The sequence below is a fragment of the Ambystoma mexicanum genome, chromosome 1p (genome assembly GCF_040938575.1).
Source record: "Ambystoma mexicanum isolate Mex_15411 chromosome 1p, UKY_AmexF1_1, whole genome shotgun sequence".
NCBI classification, from domain to species: domain Eukaryota; kingdom Metazoa; phylum Chordata; class Amphibia; order Caudata; family Ambystomatidae; genus Ambystoma; species Ambystoma mexicanum.
The window spans coordinates 997,548,024-997,572,401 of NC_090921.1; the positions used below are offsets into that span (position 1 = coordinate 997,548,024).

The 24,378-nt window shown below is 45.7% G+C and overlaps 1 protein-coding gene across 1 annotated transcript in view; it reads left to right on the forward strand.

Annotated features, from left to right (window-relative positions):
• Positions 1-24,378, forward strand: part of HYDIN (HYDIN axonemal central pair apparatus protein) — a 3,273,799-nt gene that overhangs the window by 829,316 nt on the left and 2,420,105 nt on the right. Inside the window, exons 16-18 of the mRNA XM_069654775.1 lie at positions 9,950-10,085; positions 15,801-15,965; positions 21,531-21,683. Of these exons, the coding sequence (XP_069510876.1) occupies positions 9,950-10,085; positions 15,801-15,965; positions 21,531-21,683 (454 nt within the window). The remainder of the gene's footprint in view (positions 1-9,949; positions 10,086-15,800; positions 15,966-21,530; positions 21,684-24,378) is intronic.

The following is a 24,378-nucleotide window of genomic DNA, read 5'->3' on the forward strand; positions in this document are numbered from 1 at the left end:
GAGACAGTCACCACGGATGCTTCTTTGGAGTGATCGGGAGCTCATACCGGGCAGTTGCACACCAAGGGCTATGGCTGCCAGAAGACAAAACCCTCCATATCAACGTCCTGGAGTTTAGGGCCGTCTTCTGGGCCCTCAAGTTTTTCCTGCCGTCTATGAGGGGCAAGATGGTGAGGATCTTCACCGACAACACCACCACTATGTTTGAAGCAGGGCGGGACACACTCTCCAGCTCTCTCCAGGGAGGCCTAGAATATGTGGCACTACGTTCTTGCCATGAGTGGGAGCTTCGCCAGGACCAGATGGATCTCCTATTCAACAAATGGGTACTACCCCAGACCACCCTTTTTGCGACAGCAGCAAATTCCAAGTGTCAGAGATTCTCCAGATGGTTCCCGCAGCCAAAGTGCACGGGGGATGCGTTCTCGTTCCCGTGGGAGGGACTGTTCCTCTACGCTTTTCCTCCATTCCCACTCCTTCTAGAAGTGATCAACGCACTCAGTGTCAATGCAGAATGATACTCGTCGCTCCAGGGTGGCTGCAGCATTTCTGGTATCTAGATCTGCAGAGTCTGTCGGTGTCTCCGCCCATCAAACTGCCACAACCTCCTGACTTTCTGTCCAGCGAGGGAGAGGTGATTCTATACCACGACCCAGCTTCACTGAACCTCAGGGCTTGGCTCCTGCAGACCTAGAATTTGGAGATTATGCTTTACCTGTGGAGTGCAAGGACATCATGGCCAAGGCCAGGGCCTCTTCAATATTGACTTGCTACGCCCACAAGTGGAAGCGTTTCTCAGTGTGGTGCCGGGCTCAGAAGGTTACCTCTCTGTGTCACGGCCCGGCACATCCTACCATACTTGTTTTTCCTTGGCCAAGGCCGGACTGGCTCATACCTCTATCAAGGTGCTCCTGTCCGCCATATCCCGTTACACCAGGGCGCCAGGTAGGCCTTCTCTGTGATCACACAGACTTGTCAAGGAGTTCCTCAAAGGGCTCTTAAGGACTTTTCTGCCAGTGAAGGCTCCTGCCCCATCTTGGGAACTGAATGTGGTTTTGACTAGACTTATGGGGCACTTTTGAGCCAATGCATCAGGCCCCTCAAGTTTCTATCGTGGAAGACTGCATTCCTTGTGGCATTCACCTGGGCCAGACAGGTCAGAGCGGTACAAGCAGCCGTACCTGTACTTCCATGCTTCAAGGGTGGTACTGCGTGCCCACCCCACCTTTATGCCGAAGGTGCCGTCAAAGTTCCACCTCAACGAGCCCTTGGCGTTGCCTGTCTTCCCGAATCAGTCGTCTCCAGCGGAGAGGGCCTTGGATTCGCTAGATGTTACACGTGTCTTGAAGTTTTACGTGGCACGCACAAAGAGCTTTCAGAAGACTTCTTAGCTGTTAGTCAATTTTGATCCAGTTAATCACGGACAAGCCATGTCGAAGGCTTCCATCTCCAAGTGGCTCCCCGGCTGCATCATGCACTGTCATTGGCTGGATAACAGACCCCTTCCAGGCCGGCCGAGAGCCCATTCCACCAGAACCATCGCAGCAACAACAGCTTTTCTCTCTGGTGTGCCTTTGCTCGACATCTGCAGGGCTGCTACGTGGAGGTCCTCGCACACCTTCACAAGGTTTAACTGCATCGACAGGGATTTCAGGGAGGAGTCCCGAGTCAGCCAAGTGGTGCTAGGCAGCCTGTTCATTTGAGGTGACTCAGTTCCAGAGGTGAGTGGATTGCGTCTGTTGAGCATTGTCACCTCCCATGGTTGTGTATATGTACTGCTATGTAATTGTTGTTCCTGAGCATGTGAATCCATGCCAGACCCCATGCTGGAGAAGGTTTAAGTTATTTACCTGTAACTATTGTTATCCAGTTTTGGTCTGGCATGGATTCACGTGCAAACCCTCCCTCCTCCCCCTCTGTGGCTCTTCTTGGTTCATTCTGCCACTTTACATGCTTACCAAGTCTGAAGACGGCCACCAGGGATGGAGCTTGGGGAGAGGACTAGGATTGGTTGGGGGCAGTATGACCCAGAGGACAGTGATTGGTTTAAAGGAGAAATACAGTTTTCAAGTGAAAGTGAATCTTTTTTCTTTTACAGAGTATTCCTAGTCTGACAACGGCAAATATTCATGAGCATGTGAATCCATACCAGACCCATGCTGGAGAACAGTAGTTAAAGGTAAGTAACTTAAACCGTATTGAGTTTACACTTTAAGCCAGTTCAGACTGATTGGTGCTTGTGATAGCAAGAGGTACTGCTATGTGACTGATGAGAGTAGCAGTGAGTGGCACTCTGTCTGGCGAGGTTGCAGATTTACTGCCAGCTTTGGTGACTAGGGGTCCTGCTGCAGATGTGGGGGCAGGGTGTGGGCTGTCACGTTGATGGCTGGTTCTTGTGGTGCAGTGGAGGAGTAAACAGCCATAGAGACAGCAGCTGCTCCTTGCTACATTGTGTTCCCTATTTTTGTGGCTGTGGTCTCGTGGGAGCTCCATACTGTATGGGGTGCTGGTGTGGAAGTAGAGGTGCTTTGAGGTGGCAGTTTCTTCAACAGAGGTGACAGTCCTGACATGTGGAGGTGCAGCTGCACTGGCACTAGTAACTTCTCCTTTGATGCCTTTTGTTCCTATTGTGAGAAATGTTTTGTGTTCATTTGCCAAGTGCAGGTTTATTCAGGACACATGGAATGTTGAGTCAACTGGGTACATCTCAGTATGAAGGTGTTACTACAGTCCGGTTCACGGAAACACTTGTATTCTAACTTCCATGTGACTTAGCTAGTCTGTGATTGATGCACACTGTACGTGTCGTATTTGTGGAGTTAACAGCTAGGTGTATTCATTGGGTTATGGTGCAGGTAGCAGCACTTCTAGGTCTAAGTTCGTGGAGAGTGTCCGTCCAAGCCTATGTGACTTTGCATGGTTATGATGGTTCACCGACTCTTTCGTTGTACACCCTATTTGGGAGCGTATCTCATGCTGTACAAACTGAGCTTAGTGCTTGCCACTTGTGCCTCATTTGCCCCTTAGTACATGTTGATATATGTGCACTTAGATGTGTTGGGGTCTGTGAGATGTGATTTTCATCTTTAATAGTGCTTATGGCATGACTGGCTACATCAGGTTTGGTGGTCATGGGCATTGTTCATCTCTACCTCACAAGACTGCACCATGTGACAAGTATGTTGATGTGTTCAATCCTTGAATTGATTGCATTTGTTTTTACATGGTGTGCCTTCCAGGTGCACACCTCAAATAGGTCTCCATCTGGATTCCTGTGCTATTGGTAAGCGTGCAAGACACTTATCAGCAATAATGTCATCTGTATGCCCGCCTGCTGATTGCTTAGAACCCTTGCACTACCTCTGCATTTTCCTGTACCCATAGTGTAAATATTTGCTCACCCTGTTCAGTATTACTGCCAGCTTCCACCTACGCTGTTCCTACTCCCTCAATGTTTACCATATGCAGAATGCTTGACACACTGTGCCTTCTCCAGTGGCTGACGTCTTGAAGCGCTGAATGGGGAGAAGACTGCCGACCTGTGACTTAAGGTCCTTCAATCTCTTGCAGCAATCTTCTACATTGCGCTGCACAGCGGCTGCAGCCACTACATTGTACCTTATTTGGTTCCATATGGTGTTCATGTGGGGTATGAATCTATTCCACTGCTGCCTTCCAAAAAATGCCTTTGGATTTTGTCCTCCCACGTATTCCTCATCTTTGATATCCTGCTTGCAGCTCAAGGTTTTCTCAGCAGAGGACGCTGTGCATTGTAGTCGACATTGTGTCCCTCCAGAGCCTCCGTCCTCCTCGAGTATGACGTTGAAGCTGATATATATGGCACCTCTGTGTCCGTTGCCTCAGTTCCGTTTTTACGCACAGCTGCTCAAAACGGTTCTTCGCCTCAGCATGTTATTTACTGCGTAGTTCCGAATGTATTTAAAAAATGTTTACTTGTAGCCCGAAAACGGGAATCAATAAATGTGCTGAGTGTTTGGCTAGGATGTCCATAACCGATCCTCATCGAGCATATCTCTGGTGCCTGGGTGTGGGCCACATCGTCGAAGATTGTGGCTCGTGCCAGTCTGACTGAAAAAGCATTAAAGGAGAGGAAGGGGAAACTTGCTTTGGGCAAACCATCCCCGAGATTGTCTTCGGTGACCCTCACTAAAGTTTTGTCCGAAGATAGTCCAAGAGGGAATAAATGTTCGAGATCTCGGCGGTACTCTTCGTCATCTCAGAGGGGATCAAAGAAAAGGAGTCATCTCTCTAGATCGTCCTCTACGGATTCCTCGCCCGAAGGCAAATGGGTAAGATTTCCTAAAAAAAGGGACTAATCAAGTGGAGCTGGAAAAGTTCAGATGGCAGATGTTAAAGGTGTTTGAGAAGGTGGCAAAGCCAGCCCCTTCGTTGTATTTGTTAGACTCCTGATCCCATTGTATGAAATGCCAACAGGTTGTTGTCTGTGAAAACCACTGACCATGCCCGATGGCCCGGACAGTAGGTAGAAGGCTTAAGGATTCAAAGGCCTCGAAGGCATCTCGTGCACCTCTCATGGCCCCAACGCCCCAAAGGGATCCTCCTTCTCAGAATCATTTGTCAGCGTCGAAGTTGAGTCTAACGATGCCAAAACAGTCCGGGTCGAAGCCCTCAGACTTTTGAAAGTCTGAAGGTTTTTAAACCTCAGGAAATAGTTACTTTTTAAGTCAAGGCCTCTATTTATGGTGAAGAGGTGGAGGAAGAAAGCCTTATTTATAGTTTGGGTAGGGAATATGGGACTCTTGATGTTCCAGTGGAGCTGATGTCCCAGAAATCCAAAATGAGACCTTGTGGACACCCTGCAGGAAGCCAGTGGTCTAGACACCTTTCCAGAGGTTGCTTTTGGCACTCCTGAAGGTTCAGGTCATGCTTATGCTTCTTATAGATCGGTAATAGCAAGGGTTATTAAATATCTTGGATGGGATAGATCTGTTTATTATGAACAGGATGGCCTTATAGATATTTTGGACAGGGGACCTCCTAAGGACCCAGTCCTTCCCTTTCATACAGCAGTGATGAATAAAGTTCTAGAGAACTGGAAATATCTAGATTTCATCCTAGCATCCCTTCATAGGTGGATCCAGAGTTTCTTTCCAAACATCCGAGTCCACAAAGCCTTGTTGTGCAAGCAGCTACTCCTGCATCTAAGAGAGCAGCCTATCCCACAGTCCCTCCGGACAGCAAAGATAAAAGGCTTGATGCTATGGGAAAGAGAGTTTTCTCCGCAGGGAGTATGGCACTGAAAGCAACAAATGCAGCTTCTGCTATGGCAGAGTTCACCTGCACTTTGTGGGAGGTGATAGCCATGGCATCTGAACACATCCCAAAGGGTGAAGAAATGGATGGTTTTATGAGCATTATTCAGGATGGTAAAGATGCTATGTGCCAATTATTGCAGTGGGGGCTAGAGGCTTCAGATTGTATTAGCCTTTCTATGGCTGCTGGTACAGTGCTTAGACGATTTGCCTGGCTTCGTAAATCAGGGTTTTTTTGCCCAACGTGCAATCAAGATCATTGGCCGTTTGAAGGGGCTTACTTGTTGGGATCTAGAGTTGATGAAAGTCTTGAAAAGTTGCAGTCGCCTAAGGCAGCAGTGACATTTTTGAGTCGGGCCATTAGGCAGCAACAACAAGGTCGAACAGCTCAATCTTCGGCTCAGGGATGGAGAAATCGTTCATTTTGTTACTATTCCTCAGTTATGCCGAGGAAGAGGTCAATTTCACCAGAGGGGACAGAGAAGGCAGCCACGAGGCGGTCGAGGACATACAGGCAGAGGAGCTGCAGCAGTATCCGCTGGCTGCCTTGCCTTCTGCACCAACCTGTGCCACAAAACCACTTTGAAAACTTGAATCATTCAACAGTGGTGGGAAGCGGGTTATCCCAGCATCTGAAAGAATGGCCAAGTATTCCAACAGATGCTTGGGCACTACAAACAGTCGCCCATGGTTACTGCCTCCCTTTTCTGAAGAGACCACCAGACCTTGAAAGTATCAGATCTGCTCCTCCTACAGGAAGTTCAGACACGTTGGAGAAGGGTGCAATCGAACAGGTACCAGTAGCGGAAATAAATCAAGGCTGGTACTTTCCTTATTTTCTAATCCCGAAAAAGGATGGAGGGTTGCGACCCATCTTGGAATTGAGATGCTGGTTCCTCAGGAAGGACAGGTTCAAGATGGTCACTCTCGTTTTGAGTTCTGCCATTCGGGCTGACATTTACCCTGAGGGTTTTCACCAAGCTGATGGCGGTAGTGGCAGCAAATCTACTCAGGGGGGTATTCACATCTACCCCTACCTGGATGATTGGCTGATCAGAGCCCGTTCACCCGAACAGGCTCTGGAACATCTGAACAGCACCCATCATTCTCTCGACAATTTCAAGAAGTCCCACATGACCCCTTCCCAGAAGCTGCAATTCATTGGAGCAGTCCTGAACTCTATCTCTTGAAAAGCTTTGCCGCCCGAGATGAGGGCTACCCACATAGCGCAGATGATAAACAAATTTCAAAGTGCCTCAAATCTTCTGGCCTTCGATTTTCTGAGGCTGCTCGGTCTCATGGCATCTTGCAATTTTCTGGTGCCAGCCACCTGTCTGAGAAAGAGGTCTCTTCAGTGGGACCTCAGGACTCAGTGGTCACAGTTCTCCTGCAGGATGACAGATCTGGTGTAGATCCAAAACAGGATTGCGCAGGATCTCCTATGGTGGTCCATCAAGGAGAATGTGTTGAAGAGGGAACCCTTTTGGCAACCATGGGCAGAGATTACGGTGGAGATAGACGCCTCCCTATCCGGTTGAGGAGGTCACACCAAAGGTCTAACAATCAGCAAACACTGGTCTCTGTCGGAGTCCAAACTGCATATCAACCTTTTGGAACCGAGGGCAATCAGACTAGCGCTGATAGCCTTCCTGCCCTCTGTACGAGGAAAGAGTCTCCTGATAATAACTGACAACACAGTTACCATGCATTCCCTCAACAAGAGAGGGAGTGTGGGGGTCACTGCCTCTGTGCAGAGAGGCAATGCAGCTCTGGTTTTGGGCACTGCAAGAAGGAATCTCTGTCAGTAGTTCATCTGCCTGGAGAAGAAGACAGGCGGCGGACGCTCTGTGCCAGAGAGCAGTCTCACATGACTGGAAGTTAGCTCCAAGAGATCTTCACCTGTTGGGTTACCACACAAGGTGATCTGTTCACAACCAGAATCAACCAGAAGTGCAAACAGTTCTGCTCCAGGGAATATCCCCCTAGAGGAGCTCTAGAGGACGCGTTCATAGTGGACTGGGAATTTCCAATTCTGTAAGTGTTTCCACTGATACGTGTCACTCCTCATGTTCTCAGGAGGCTAAGGACATTTTGGAAATCCATGATCCTGATTGACACGGACCTGGCCAGGAAGATGTGCTACCTGGAACTTCTGGAAATGTCCATCTGACCGTGAATTCATCTTCCGCAAAGAGAGAACCTTCTCTCGAAATAGGGGGGTCGCATTCTTCATCCAGAGATCAGGACTCTCAATCTCCACGCATGGTCTCTGAGAGGTTGAGGTACAAAGATTGGGACCTTCCGGAAGATGTCATGGAGGTGTTTCTTTCGGCCAGAAGGCAGCAAAAAAATATTTGTGCTGCTACCGTTGGAACACATTTTTCAGCTGGTGTAGAGATAAAGGAATTGATCCATTTACTTGTGACACACCATCGGTTTTGTCTTTTCTACTACATTTAACCCATCGGAAGCTACAGGTTGCTACAGCCAAGGGCTATCTGGCTGCGCGGTCCATTTTCAATTGCTCTATCTGGAACGAGGTTCCTACTTCAAGGTTCCTATAGTAATCCAATTTCTGAAAGGGTTGACCAACATCTTCCCACTGGTTCCTTTTATTGTTCAGGTCTGGGATCTCAACCTAGTTTTAAGCTTCCTGATGGGTTCTCCATTTCAACCATTACATTCTTGTCCACTTAGGATGTTGTCTTTAAAAACTGTATTCCTAACAGCCATTCTGCTCACAGAGTGAGCGAGCTTCAGGCCTTGTTTTCAAAACCACCATTCACGGTCTTTCAAAAGGACAAGGTAGTTTTGAGGGTTTCATCCCTCTCTTCTGCCAAAACGATTGCCTGTCTTACTGGCCTTCTACCCTCCTCCTCATCCATCTAAAGAGGAGGAGAGATTACAGAGACCTGACCCTAGAAGAGCCTTGAGCTTTTACATCAACAGGGTTTCTAAGATAACAGAAGACAACCAACTATTTGTTGGATATGCGGGCCAAAGAATGGGACAAGCGGTCACTAAACAAATGCTGTCTCTGTGGATCCTACTTTGTATATCCAAATGTTGCAACCCAGCCGGGAGAGAGGTTCCTGAAGGGTCTAAGGGGCAACTCGACCAGATGTGTAGCCACTTCTTTAGCCCTCCAGAAAGAGGTACTGCTACAAGACGTCTGCAATGCCGCCACCTGGTCTTCTTTGCATACATTTGTGAAATATTACTGTTTAGATTCCCTTTCGGCTGGGAATGCAGATTTGGAAAGGCTGTGTTACACAGCATAAACCAAAATTAACTTCTTTCCTACCTACTGCAACAAACTGCTATGGGAGAATATCAAAGATGAGGAAGGACACAATCCATTAGAAGAACAAATTACTTAGCCCTGGTAATTTTCTTTCCACTGGATGTTCCTCCCACGTATTCCTCATCGCCCTCCCATCCTTCCCCTCAGTCAAGAAAGAGTTTCCATGGTTTAAACCTTACTCTCTGTTAATGCTCAAGTATTCTGGTCTTTGAGACTGCTGTGATGGTAAGAGGAAAAACACGAACTGAGGCAACGGGCGCGGTGGGTGCCATATATACCAGCGCCGACATCATACTTAAGGAGGACGGAGGCTCTCTGGGGAAGAGGTAGACAACGATGCACAGCTCACTCTGCTGAGAAAAGTTTCCGTGCTGGAAGCAGGATATCGGAGTATATCAAAGATGAGGAATCCGTGGGAGGAACATTCAGTCGAAAGAACATTACCAGGGGTAAGTCATTTGTTCTTCTGCATTGTCCACCACCTCATCTGCTAGGACCGGCAGCTCCGCCTTATTGAATTTTGGTTTGCAAACAGTAATTTCAGACACCTTGGACTTCCCTTTTCTCCTGGTGTGATTTGGTAAATTTGGTGCTTTGAGAGCAATGGGGAGTGATGGATTCAGGAAGATTTGTAATTTGCAAAATGGCCGCAATTAGCGTACTGTTTCCGCAATTGTTTATTTCCTGTAGATGGCTGTAATTCAGCTATTTTTCGAGGATTTCACCATGCAAATATTCCACTGGTTTAGGAGTGTTAACAGTAATTCTGCAATTTTTTTGTGGAATTAACATTTGGCAGTTATTTCTTGGTAATTCCACCTGATGGATTTACCGTGATCACTGTTAGTTTCCATTGGCTTGTGTAGTTGTAATATGGAGTGTAATGCCTCCATACTGTATGACCGTAACAGTAAATCCATCGGGTGAATTTACTGCTGGTTTTGCTTACATATTCATAAGGAGGCCCATTTTGTCAAAGGTAGGAATCTTATATCGAATGTGTTAAATAATAATAATCTTGCCTTTCAGATAGGCTCTCTTGAAACTTTTGATTCTTCCTACTGGCTTTGAAGTAGTCATTCTCCATTCATTCTTTATTTGCAGTGGAGATGCACCACAGAAGTATTAAATATGCACTAACAGTTGCATCAATTAATTCTTCCACTACTTCTGAATTGTACGTGCAGTGCGATGCATTGGCGTAGGATGGATTGGTTAGGATATATTGATTATGCTGTGTAGATTTGCAGTTGGTACATGATGCTCTTCACGGTTTCTATACCATGGCATTTCATTTTCTGGACTAGGTTTCATCGTCTATGCCCATAACATTGTGTCTTCCTTTTTTCAGGTCTATGGTTCCCTCTCTTCGCTTGGAGACCCCTGTTCTGAGATTTGGCCGTTGCTTCCTACAATATCCGTATCAGCTAACAGCCAAGCTAGTGAATGACAGTGACCTGCCTGCATGCTACGGAGTTCTCCCTCAGGTGTGTGGCACTTACCTTGGTGGCGGACTGAAAGACTGTGGGTTCAGAGGTCATGGTTTGTTTACGTTGTCAGACCATTTGCTGGCTGTTTCCCAAACTTCTATCGTCAAAGCTCTCGTCGCATTTGCCTTCATCTCCCTGATCCACCAGGTGATTGGTAATCTTGATTTGCTCTGAGATCTCTGTTTCACCATTTAAAGCTTGATGTTTTAGGGATTATACTAAGAGCGAGGAATGATTTATTGTAGTTGTCAAGGGCATCTGGATTCAGCCATTCCACAATGTGCTGTCTTCCTTCAAACTGGATGAAATCTCAACTGAGACCTTTGTTGATCTGTTGGTATCTGGATGACTGTGTCATTTTAAATATCGGAGTACAAATCATGAGAGTCCAGGTGTGCCTCCTCTGAGTTTGTGTGTACTTCAGAAAATCATGTCTGCGTTATCTTTGCTATTGCAGAGTGTGCATATTATTTGTTATTGGCACAATGTTTTGATGGTCCATTCACCAGGCTTCTGATGTTATTGCAGTGGTCTGCATCATCCAGCTACTCGCACAGATAATACTAAGAGCTAGCTTAGGCTCAACCAGTTAAGGGTGTTTTCCTTGCACAAGATGTAACCGTGTTTAACAGTGTGTGTATGTGTGTGACCCAGTCCATAAGTACAGTATGGTAGTGTGGTATCCGAATGTGTCAATGCATCTGTTTTGTTTTATTGCAGAACACCTTATAATTATTAAGGTATTTATTGAGCCCAGACTTAGCTATGGACAATCATGAGGTGAGGTAAGCAGAGAAACAAGGGAATTTGGAGCTAATGGGGGAGGGAAGGCATCTTGGCAGCAAGGGATCTACAAGCAGCCAGGGGATGAAATAGTTTGGAGCAGAATACTCAGTCTCAGGTAGGGCGGGGGGAGGAGGATGGTGTGTGGGTGTAGGTGTTAGGGTCATATATTGGCACTCACCAAGCCTAGTGAGAACAGCATTCAATCATTACAATATAACAGTTATTTATTTGGCAAAGTATCCTCCCTGCAAATATAGTCCTTTCAGGCAATCTTTCAATAGGTTCTTGCAGTTGTATGGCATTAGCCTTTACTTGTGGCTTCTTCTAGCAATATGAGGAAAGGCTGATCCAGGGGCTGTTTAGATGTATGGCTTTGAGAGCAGGAAAAAATCATCTTTTAACTGAGTTTGACAAAGTTTGCACATAGATGTGGTCTCCTTTTCTAAATTGGAATTTTCACTTTCTGCCTGCTCTCCCTCTTTCCCAAACTGTTTGAGAATGGCCTGCACAAATGGGAGGCCCAGAATGCATCTCTTAAAAGATATCCTATAAAAGTTAACTTTCTTTTAAAGACTTTACGATTGTGGGTTTGCATGGTGTGTTCCCTCAAGCAAGCCCCTGCCATGCCATGCCTTGTGCTATATGCTTTTTCTCCTATGAAGGTTGGAGCACAGCATGGGTTTATAGTGGTGCTGTATTTTTTCTGATGGACTGCGCCGGAAGGCACTAGAAATACTTGCACCTCCTAGGAATAAGATCTTCAGGGAACAATCCTTCAAATGGATTGTGTCCTCCCCCGTAGTCCTCCTCTTTGATATTCAAGTATGCTTGCAGCTTGCTTCGAAATTCTTTTTTCATAGGGTTGAGCATCGTGCAGCGTTGAGTCTTGGTCTTCGAAGGCCTCCATATAGTTCCTCATGACAACGCTGGTATGTGAAGCACGCGTGCTGACCGTTACCTCAGTTCAATTTTTTCCGCATTGCTGCGTGCTTAGGAACTACTCGCCTGAGCAAAAATTCAATTGCGTTTGTTCTATCAAGATCGATTCGATAGTCTATCGACATGACCTCAACACAAAGACAGACTTTAAACGGTGTGCAGACTGTGGGGTTAAAATGTCCATCACAAACCCTCACCGAATCTGTTTGTGGTGTTTGGGGTCGGATCACAAGGTGGACGACTGTGGCTCATGTCAATCTATAATTGTGAAGGCCTTGCAGCAAAGAAAGAGGAAACTTGATGCAGGCAAGCCCTCTCCCAAATCCCCATCCATTAACCCATCCAAAAGAAAGTTGTCCTCTGATTTGAGGGATGTTCCCCCCTGAGAGAAAATGTCTGAAACATCGTAGACGATTGGGGTAACACATTTCAGAGCAAGATTGATATAAGGGAATAACTAACTAGGGACCAACGGCTGAGAGAAAGGGGAAGAATCCAGTAATGAGTAAATTGAAGAGTCAAGATAATAAACCAGCAATTAGGAGCAAACAGCTCTTGCAGGAAGTGTCCCAGATCTGGCTACCGTCCTAGATATGGAAGGAACAGAGAAATGGGGCTAGTGGATGGAGATCCTGCCCTGGGGTGTGACCTTAAAGGGGAAATTTAGAATGAAGGCTACTAGCCTTTTGAGGGATGCATTTCAGCCATTTGTGAAACTCAGATGCTGGGGTTGGGGAGGGGTGGTTGCAGAGGAAGCTGAGTGCCAGCTAAGGTCTATATTTCATACACCAGCACCGACAAGACCCAGAGAAAAAGGAGAAGACAGAGCGTGGTGGGGGGTTTATCTCAGACACTGCAGGAGACCACAGCTGGAAGGCCAGACAGAAACGAGCAGATGAAGGCAAGAGTCTGCTGATGACTGTTTCAGAACCTGGCTGGGACAAAACACAGTGAAGAAGAACCTGAGAACCTGTTGAGAAGGATTTCCAAAATGCTAGAAAGAAGACAAATTCTGTGCAAGAAAATAGATAAATCTGGCCCATCATGACGACTATGACTAGTGAGTTACAAAAACACAGCCTGACAAAAACCTTGAAATGTGTAAGAAATACTTTCTGGTAGGAGTGTGTGAAAAGTATCATCATGGTTATACTAGGAGAATTATCCACAGCTAGAAGGTGGGACTAACTACACTAGAGATGTATCCTAAAGTAATGGGCATAGTACTTTCTGGTAGGCAAAGTCAAGCAGTGCGCTTGACGTTATAACCCTGGGAATGTAGGCTGAATGAAAAAGGGAACCGGGCACAATATCTTTGGGACAGTACATCAAAGCAGGAAATCATGGGATCCTCAGGTGTCCCTTAGGTTAGGCCTTTTGCACCATTTTGAGTAACCCATCCATTTTAGATTAGCCATCCTTATTGGGTTTTAGTTGTAGCCCCTAGACCTTGTAGGCGTTATCTTCACCCATCCTGTTGTGCATAGTAAAGAGTTGCTTTGCCCTGCTGCCAGATCCTGTGTGCTTCGTTGATCAGTCTGTCCCTGGCCCCATTTTGCCAGGCAACATGTGCCTTAATCACAAGAAGTGAGCCTTACAAATCCACTTAATTGATCAAGAAAAATGTAATAAAGAGTTCAGTTTGTTTTGACAGAGAATCATAATGATTTCCGACTTTGTTTAATGGTATTGGCAAATGCACCTGTCCGATAGCACTGAAACTGAAGGCCTTTATTTGCCTACTGCCCTGACAACTAGATTCCCACCTAGACATAATCTTGAAAGGGCCTCCTGCGTGAGCAGAATTTTTAATGTCCATAGCTCCTGCATGTTTCAACACCTCCAGACACCAGACCAGTTCAGTGTTCATGTGCACTTCTTCCATTGACTTTGTGATTGGCTCTGCTCTTTGAGTGCAATAGGTCTGGATGGATTTGATGTAAATTATGTCATTGTCGTCACTTTAGAACAGGGGTCTGCAACCTTTGGCTCTCCTGCTGTTTTGGACTACAACTCCAATGGTCCCTAATCAATTAATATGCTGTCCGGGGATGATGAGAGTTGCAGTCCGAAACATCTGGAGAGCCAAAGGTTGCAGAACGCTGCTCTAGAATGATTCATTTTGTGTGTTATATAGCTTTAAATATTCATGCCATTTCATTTCCCTCCCTCTACAGGAGTCTCACTTCCATGTAATTAGAGTATGTTTATATGGTCATTCAAATATTGGTGTTTCCTCTGAGAATATTAGCAGGAGCTAAAATTCGTGCAATCTGTGGTGGTGGTTTCAAGGTTTAGGGTCAATAGGCTCTCAAACATGCTTGGTTCATTGAGGTCCGGTTCACAACACTCATAGAGTAAAAAAAAAGGCATCACAGGTCCTTGTCATTGTCCTTCTCCTGAAAATGTTTTGTTACAAAAGAAATTGTGGACCCATGCGGAGTGGGAAAACTTCAGCTTAAAAATGCTTGATGTTTTTCAGAGGCAAGCTCCTCCTAGTATCCCTGTCAAGGAGTCAGGGAAACAAAGCCACCCATCTGGTCTGACAAGACCAGAAGGGAGTATAGTGTCTCCTTCTAGCGCACCTCGGAGCCTGGGAAGAGAGGCTCCTTGGCGCAAGTCGGAGTCTTCATCGACACATAAGAGAAAGCCTCCTACCCCCTCAAGGCATTCATCTCCGGTATCGAAGCCTTCTTTGAACGTGTTGAAGCTGTCGAGTTTATCTCCTGAACCCTCAAGGTATGTCATCCATTTGAAGTCATCGAAGCACGTTAAACCGTCAGCACATTCACCAACCACTTAGAAGAAGTCGTCAAAGCCCTCAATGCCTTCGACACTATCGGAGCATTCAGTGCTTCCGAAGACTATTAAACCAATTCCAGAACCGCCCAAGTCGTTCAAACCCATGCCTCGACCTGATTTCCTCAGGCAAATCTGGTCCATCTTCGAAGAAGAGGAGGAGGATCAAGCCGCTTTTGGTTTTCAGTTTGGACCATCAAATGTTCCAGAGGAGCTTATTTCTTCAGGATCCAAGATGCTTAATCTGGTGGAAACTCCTAAAGAAACTAGCAACTGGGAAACCTCTCCAGAGAATGATTCATACAGATCTGTTATTTGTAAAATGGCTGAACATCTGGGGAGGTCTAGACCAGCAGCTGTGCTTGAGACTGATGAGATCAATGGTTAAGCATGCATAAACCTTTTTGGATTTAATGGTCCCAGATTATCCATCTGAAACAGCAAAATGTGCTCATCCCCTTTGCTGGGCAGGATAATTTGGCTTGAATTATAGTTTTAGCTTTTGTGAAATACCACCCCCCTCATCCAAGTCTATTGTTAAAGTGTAATGCAGTGAAAAGTGATGATCTCACGTAGAGCAACTTTTGCAATGTTGGCAGCTTTTTGATGCATGGTCCTGGGAGAGCAAGAAGTGCAGAGTTAGTGGGAGGGCCAGGTGGGAAATGTTAGGTGTTAATGGGTGTAGGCTGGAAGCACCAGAGTCCTGTGTGCCAGATTGTTTGTGGTGGTGACTCTTGGGTGTCTGCCTATGGGGAGGTGAGCGCCCACTATCAATTAGCTGGCATCCTTTGAGTGCAGAGAGCTGCTTGTATGTTTGGTAGTGGGTAGAAGTGTTGCAGGGCTGTGCAGAGAGCTGTCCATGACTCGCTGTTGTGGTGATGGATGCGGTGGGCATGGGGGTTTGTGTATGTAGGGTAATGTGGTAAGAGATTGCAAAGGTGATTAGCTCATTTGTGTGTGGTGGTGGTGCCTGAGCTTTCGCTTTTATTATCAACATTCTATGGCTATTGTGGGTGATGGGTACTGTCCTAGAGATTCTACTTCACTTCTGGATTGTCTGTCCATGAAAGAAATTAAGTATTAGAGTAAACCTCTGCTGAAAGCGAGAAACACGTTATAACTGCAGGCCATACAATCCTGTGAAAGGCCACACAGCACATGGGCATATCTTTCCTTATCTTCCCACAGGAACTGGAGGAGCATCCCAGAGTACTGTATTCAAGCCCTACTCCTCGAGGCATCATAAATCCTCTCAGCACTGAAGAAATTCCACTGGTTGTGGAAGCACAAGTGACGGGAGAACTGGACATCAAGGCTCGTATTGCCATCTTCGGAAGAAAGGAACCATCTCTGGTAAGTGCTTCATTACTGACCGCCTTCACTGTAGCACTTTCCTCGTCAGTTCTGGGTATATTACCATTTGATTCTGTACTTGTGAGTAGATCTTCTCTACAGGTCTAACTTCTGGTCTTTCCACAATGCTGGAAGTTCACCTTTCAGGCTGAGCTTTGGCAAATGGGCAATTCAGATGGTTCTGCTATGTTGGTTCGTTTGGCTCTCATTCACAGTCGGTGCCTTTCTGTCCATATGAAGGAGCACTTGGGCATGTCATAGTAACATGGGTCATCTCATTTATAGAGGGTGACTCATAATGGGTTTCTTTCACTGGCTTCTCCTACTCTCAAGGCCTCACCCTGCAGCATCTTAATGGGTATATTAGTCCCCTGCCCGATTTAAAAGCTGTATGCAGTTTGGACATTTAATTTAGGCTTTTGTTTTGTAACATGCAATGAACACATTGTTTCCTGTTCATCATGCTTTAGCAATTATCCCCCCAGAAAATGTACATTCGGGATACTGAATACATCACTTAATACCCAGAAAGACAATGTTCATTCTCTCTGCTTCCTTTGGCATTTACCTCCTCTCCATCTATTGATTTGTCCATGTTGGATGTTCCCATGCTGCAGCTGCTGTAATACCAAATCACACACTTGGTTGAATCCCCCCTTCCCTTCTTATGATCCTGCCTATTTGCATTTGCCCAGATGTGTTGCATATGCCCCTCCCTTTTCCAGGAATCTGGTGTGCAATTTATCGCCTCATGACCAGTTAATTTCTGCTTTGTCTTCCAAGATGTTGCTGTGCGGCACGTTCCCCTTCCATCAGTCAAGTCCATTGCCTCATATGCTCAATTTATCAGTAGTGAAGGTGGCACAGACATCTCAGACCAGTTAGCTGTGCGTTATTAAAAGGAGAAATAACATGTTTGTAAAAATTGTATATCAAATCACGTACGAGCGCGATAGAAATAAAATATCAATTAAATTCAAAGAGAAAAAGAAAAAAGTGACACAAAGAAGTAGGTGTGCTGGACGGACCACAGTTACTGAGGCCCAGTCTGTGTTAAGAACCCTGGCCTACCGGTAGGGTATCCAGAATCTGCAACGAAAGAAGTGACAGGATAGCCAGTAATGCTAGGTTTATGAGGTCCTGTCATATTAGAATGTCTCTCATGCTGTCATTGAGTGCTGTTGGCGGTCTTGAACAAATGTTGCCTATTGAATAGAATAATCACCCATTTTTGCTATTGCTACATAAAAAGACCAGTCATAGGGAGGAAGCCACCCTCTGCAGCACCCCTGGCGCTTCCAAATCTGGGTGCATAGAAATGAAGGGCCTGTTACCACCACACTACTACTTCAAGGAAACTAACGCACAATTTATGTGAGAGAATGAGAGCGCGATTGAGAGAATAGACGTTTTGGGAATCGGTGTAAGAGTTTGTGGGGCAGACCGACAGAGAAACCCAGACATACACACAGAGATTTGGGGATAGTTCCATCAGCACCACTCTATTGGTTCTACATTAAAACTAAGCAGCACAATGATGACCTCAGAGGTAGACCCACAGCCAAATGGTTAGAGAAGTATGCACGGTACAACAGGTTTGATGAACACCTTACTACAGGGTTATCACACATCATCCCAGATTGTGTAGAATCCCCCTGAAGGTCTGTGGAGTACCTAATCACTGAGACATGCTAGGGTACAAATCTAAATATAGATGGATAGGGGTGGCACTGTAAGGTTTGGCTATCATGTGAGCAGAGTTTGAGTGTGTGAGTCTTTTGGCTGCAATTATTGTGGGGCCAGCTGAGAGATCTTGTGAGTAAAATTGAAGCGATGGGGATGCCCAGAAGCCACTCTCTCCGCAATCAAAGCCCTATACTCCAGTACATCAATTCAAGTATGTTTATCTACGAAAGGCTTGGTCACAAAGAAAATTAAGAAGGAGAGGGGCCTCAAACAAGGCTTCCCCTTAGCGGCAGTGTTTTTCAACCTGTATATATCTGACATCACAATAAGGAGTTCAAGCCTCTACACCTATCCTGACTGGCACCCCTGTACAATCCTTATTATATGCAGACGATATTGTCATGAGCGCTACTCCCGAGGAGCCAAGACTGGCCCAGCGTCCCCGGAAGCAGGCTCATCATCCACACCCCCAGTTCCAGCAGACCCCTACAGGGGCCCTTTGGACCATGTCCTGACGCCTCTGGCACCAGGCTCATAAGGAACCACAGTCCCGGCGCCCTGGGCGCCGGGCTCATATTCTTAAAGTGTGCAGTAGTGATTGGGTGGACTTACCTATGGCAGACCATGCTGCATACTCGCCTAGAACAATCCAAGCTGGGTGAAGTCCCAGCCACTGGCTGGGAGGGACCAATCCTCTGTTACAGGAACTCTTTTCTTACCTGGGTGGGGCTGATGCTAATCCTCTGACACTGGAACTCTTTTCTTACCTGGGTGAGGCTGGAGGAAGAATACGCACCAAAGCACTTCTCCACTATTTAAACCACGCCCGATAGAATTCACGTGCTTCGCGTTATTCTGCAACAGCAGCAGGACGCTCAACGAGTCGGCTCCTGCATTCCAGGTCCAGACACACCCTCAGCTTCTCGAGCAGCAACCTGTGGATGAAGAAAAGGCACAGGAACATCTACTCACCAGAATTCAGCCACAAGAGTCCAGTCTCCGACAACCTGCAAATAAAGACATAAGGTTAGAAAACGGGCAACACGCTCGCAGCTGCGCTCGCTTACCTTATCCATCCGTGATCACACCGGAGTTCACCGCGGCCTTCGCTTCGGCAGCATCCCAGCACCTGGAAGACAAAAGACATTGTTAGTGGTGTCCGAGCCGAAGGGTTCGCAACTCAGTTATACTTACGCGCTTCTTCACGCGCAGCAGCGGCAGCATCGCCCTCAGCATTTCGGCACCTGAAAGGAAGGAAAAGACATTATCAGAGGCGCCCATTTGGAAACGGCCACAATTCAGTTATACTTACGTGCCTCCGCACGTGCAACAGCGGCGGCATCGCCCACAGCATCTCGGCACCTGAAAGACAGAAAAGGACATTATAAAAGGGTGCTCCTTCAGAAGCGGCCTCAGATCTTCTATACTCACGAGCCTCTTCTTGCACAGCAGTGGTGGTGTCGCCAACAGCTCCTCGGCACCTGAAGGACTATTACAAACCACAAAAGGACACTGAGCCTAAACACTGAAATCATCCAGTGACGTAACTGGATTCCACGCGCCCCTGCACCAGAAGCAGGACGGAGAGCTCGGCTTTACTAAACCAAAGGTGAGAGTTCGTGGAGACCAGTCGAGAACCAAGTGGGAAAAGCAGAAGATTGGTGGGAGAACTTATCCAACCAGCTTGTAATTACCCCTTTTTCTTCCACCTGCAGAAAACTCACCTTACAAGCCAGACAGTCAATATTCGGAGGTCCTGCCCAGAGCGTCTTCCGAGTTCTACGCCTCATCATAGTCATAGAAGCAACTGTTTGGGTCAGCGCCTCCGTGGGAATCAGGTGAGCGTTACAGATATAGTCCTGTTGGACACAACTCAGATCGGTCTGCAAAGACTGCTGAACAGATTGGCCTCCTATGTAGAAAACTATAAAATGATGATAAACACTGATAAGACACAAGTGATTACACTGTTGGCCATGAAGGGTGGCAAATGGAAACCGCTAGCAATATTTCTACGTTCAACTCGTCTTACCCAAGTAGACAAGTACAAATACTTGGGAATCTACATCAACTCTAGTATCTGCGGGCAAGTCTGGGTAGATATTCTCCAATCTAAAATGGAATCCCTGGCCCGGCAAGGCTTGATATTGCACAAAGTATGGCAAATACTCCATGCGGCCCACACACACTTTCTACCGACAAAAAGTAGTTGCCATTCTGTGCTACGGAGCGGAAGCTGTCCTCAATCTTTCACACTCAATCTTGGATAAGCTAGAAGGCCTTTTTTGGAGGAAAGTATGGTCTCTCCCCAGCTAGTTCCCAATGCAAAGAATTTGATACAAACTTGGCCTAAAATCAATCCACTTGCAAGTTTTATGGAAATCATTCGACCTGTACCATAAAACAATCATGGATAACGATATTCGGCTATTGATATCCTGAGAACAAATCTGCTCCCCATGAATACCTCAATTCTGAATAAATGGAAGTCTGCATGCCTAGATTGGATAGAAGCACTGGAGTCTTCTATGGATACACTAAAGAACAATCTGCTGGCTGTTAAGAAGAAAATCCAGAACACAGACTGGATTGAGACATAGATTTTGAAATCTTGGTATCAGTTAGCTATCAACTGCACTCTGGAAGCGCGAAAGCTTAACCTGCTGCCACCACATCTAAAGTTATTTCCGTCGCCAAAACAGCGCAATCTCTTTCTACGTTTCAGACCTCCTTCCCACCCGTGAAGTCTTTGTCCAAATGAAACAACTAGATCATCTCCCAAATACCTGTCGCTTCTGCCACAGTACTGTAGATAGAAACTGTATACCACATTGTGATGGTATGCGAAGCACTTGCAGAAATAAGATGTAAATACATTGATCGCCTACCACGAGCCCTCACCGTGCTCACCCAAGAAGAAAGATGGAATTCCCTGCTCTTAGCTGAAGAAAAAACAGTGACTTTTGCAGTGCTCCAATTCTGGATGGAGATAGAGACATACAAGGGAGGTTAAACTAGGACAGATGCCTATCATCTTTTCTTTTTCCTCCTTTGTTCTTTCTCTTCTTTTTCAGTCTGGTTATTTATTTTGTTTGTTGCTGTTTTAGTTGATGATGACCTTTATGAATGAAAAGGGTTGAAATAAACTAACTCATTTATAAAAAATAAAACCAGAACTATTTCGCAAGGGAGTATGGAAGGAGGGTGATGGGATGGAATCAGGAACACAGACTGTGGGTGTTTGGATTTTCTAACCACCCATTGACTGCCGACAGCCATGCTAACGTCTCTGGCCTTCCCATCCACTACCCGCCCCACCCTTCCAAAGCACACCCTGCTGGGATCTCTTTGATATGTCTCTATCACTCAAACATTATATTAATGGATTTGATTGGCTGCCGTTATTATTTCTTGGCAAACTTCTGAAAGGTGTAATGGCTTCATTGCAGCCGTAAATTAGCTCTTGATGTAATACAAATATATTGACTAAGCATGCCTTCAGCCACTTGATTTACAAGCAATATGTGTGTCCTTCCATTTGTTACTCTTTCCTCATTAAAACAAGCATTGACAAAGCCAAGCTTTTGGGCATTTTCATGGGCATTAGATTGGCATTTGCCAGGTTCATTCATATACCCAGGTACTCACACAGTTTGCCAACTGTTGCCATTGCACGCCCAGGTAGTATCATAATGGCTGTGCATGGAAAATGCTCATCTCGTGCCTGGACAAAATCCCAAAAATGTCGGCTTTGCCAATGCTCGTTGTTGCCGGAGTTCTTCCTTGCCTCCCTCTATTCATCAGCCTCATGACCATTTAGTAGGCGGGCCATGTAATTGCACTTTTTGTAGCAATGCTCTTTTTTATTTTTTGGAACAGGAGGTTCGCTTGCAGTGCATTGGAGAAGGCCCAGTTGTGCATGTGTCTCCTGATGAAATGGACTTCGGTGGTATCCCAGTTTTGACTGATGTCTCCAGGACCCTCATACTGTCCAATCAATCTTTCATCCCAGCTAGATTTCTGGCAAAGATGGTGAGTACTCCATTGTGTAACCACGGATGTGTTGATGTGCCTTTGTCTTGGAGGGAGTTAGGGAAGTTACTAACTTTTATCATGGGACTTGGGGCTGCCATCGCGTGATCGATGGAAAGAATAATAGAACGGCACTTTCACCATAGGCCTTTTCTTGTAGTTGAACAATGTCGCAATGCGTTTTTAAAATGTCTTCCACTTCTGTATTTCCATTTGTTTTTAGAAGTGAATACAGTCTTTATTTCATAGTGACTCTTCTCTGGAAGAATATACCTTTCGTTAACACTTTCATACCAATCGAAGAGTAGGTGTGAAAAGGCAGGTTTAATCTATTACAGCCATGGCACTTGCCACCCGATCCCAAATCAAATGGTGCATGAAAGTCATTCTTCAGTAACTCCAGTGCTCAATACACGATAATGACACCCCCCCGACTCTAGGGAGGAAGGGGCGTTTGCGAGAAGGGGGTGTATCCTGCAGCTGCAAATTGCAATGCATTGCGTTCTGCTTCGGTCATGTAAAGAGAACCTGAAACCTATGTGAAAATTTCCGGGGCGCCCTTTATGAAGGGCTCTATAATGTGGGTTTTGGGAAAGACCCGTTGTTTGGTTCTGGTGCAAAGCAGGCACAGGGAATGCTGTTCTCCTCACCCACTGCACACTAGACCGAGTACAGCCTAGGCAAGTGTACCCTGGGGTATACCTTCGTAAGTCAGAGACTGACTCTTGTCACAATTTCTCTATTATCTTTGTTGGCCTAACACATTTGCTTTCATTTTCACGTTAGATGTTCTATTCATTAACTTCCTCTAGTGCACATTTCAGCCTGTAAATGGAGAGAAAGGGAAGGCTTTGGCAAGAATCGAACTTTTAAGATTTGAATTTGCAAAAGACTAATTCACCAGATTAGACAAGCATACGCTTTGCCTAACATGCCCCGGCTTGAACCATTCCATGACGGAATCTTCCATCTGCACTTGAAATCAGTATTGAGGGCTGGGGGGGACAAACCAGGGGTTGCAAACACAACAGGAGGTGGTGTGGTGACACATCAAATAAGGGTCAACATGCCAAACCTTCTTAGTAGCTTCAGAGTAGGTTTAAGACCATAAAGGTTTTGCATCAATTTAACATACATCCTAAAACGTCAACTCGTGTTCAACAGTTAGTAAAAGGCCCTATGCATTCTTTTAACTCAAGCAAACATCCCTCTCAGCACAGCTTCATATAATGTGTACTTAGAGGTGGTATTTAGCAGAAGAGACATCACTTCCAGCTCAGGTTTAAATAAAGCCAGTCAAAAAGAGTCAGTTTAACAGAGGAGATATCACTGGTACCTCAGTTTCAATTGATAGTCAAGGACGGTCTGTTTAACAGATGAAATATCACAAACAGACGCCATGTACAGGGATGACAGGAGGCAACTGCTCTCTTGGTTCTTTAGCAATGGTTGCAGGAATCTCCCTTTGCCCCCATAGAATTGTTTTACAATGTTTTGTTTCTGGGTGTACATCCCAGTAACAGCTGGTGAATTTTTTAATTGGGTGGCAGTAAATATTTGCCCCTAATATGCCATAGCGAAGAAGCCTGAATCAATCAAGACGGTGTTCAGGGCCCCTTCCCCTAAGAAACATTTTTATATACTGGCATAAAATGGTGCATTTTCCAGCACAATTTTTTACAAAAAATTGGCAAAAAGCCAAACAGTTTGCAATTAGTTTTGGGTAACTCATGGAAAAATCCAATAGATACAAGTTACGAACAGGAGCATTTTCCGAACACATTTTCATTATGCCTTTGCCCTCAATAAATGCCAGTATAAAAACATGTTCATGCTGGCTGTGTCCATACACTCCGCGAAAAAAAACCAATATTCCCATTTAATAACATACTCCTGTTTGCTTTTCGCCTAATGCCAGTAATGATGGTATTTAAGTTATATGCTGAACATGTTACTTATGTAATGCTTAGTTGATGTGTTAATGTTATTGAAAATCTAAATAAAGAGTTTAAATGTCCACGCTTGTTCTGCCAATATATGGCTGAATCCCCACATCCCAAATTCTCCAGTTGGCTTTACCATTAAAAATGCCATGCTACAGTATGAAAACATGTGCAAACTGGCTGCATCAAAATGCCAGTCTAGCTACATAATAACCCTGATCATGCTTACTTTATCAAAGATGCCCTATACAACATATGCCACAATACGAAATGGGTAGACTGGCTTCACCAAAATGTCAGTCTACCTACATAATAGCACTTATCATGCTTGCTTTATCAAAGATGACCAATACAAAATGGCATACCACATTAAGAAATGGCTAGCCTGGCTGCATTAAAATGCCAGACTAGCTACATGATAACTTATCATGCTTGCTTTATCATAGATGCCCAGTAATAAATGCCATGGCACTCCCTGGGCCCCACAGCGCCTTGTATGCACACAATATGATTGTGTGTGCATTCAAAGCACTGGGGCCCCCCAAGGAGCAAGCATGGTAGTATTTTCTTACTAGTCATCGATCGTGGATGCCCAGAAGAAATATACCATGCTTGCCCCCAGGGATCCCCAGCACCGCACACGACAGGTGGGGAAAGGGGTTGTGCAACAACCCTCTTCCCACCAAAATCAGCTCCATGGCTCACACAAACACACGTGCACATACAGTCACGCACAGCCTGCACTCGCTCAT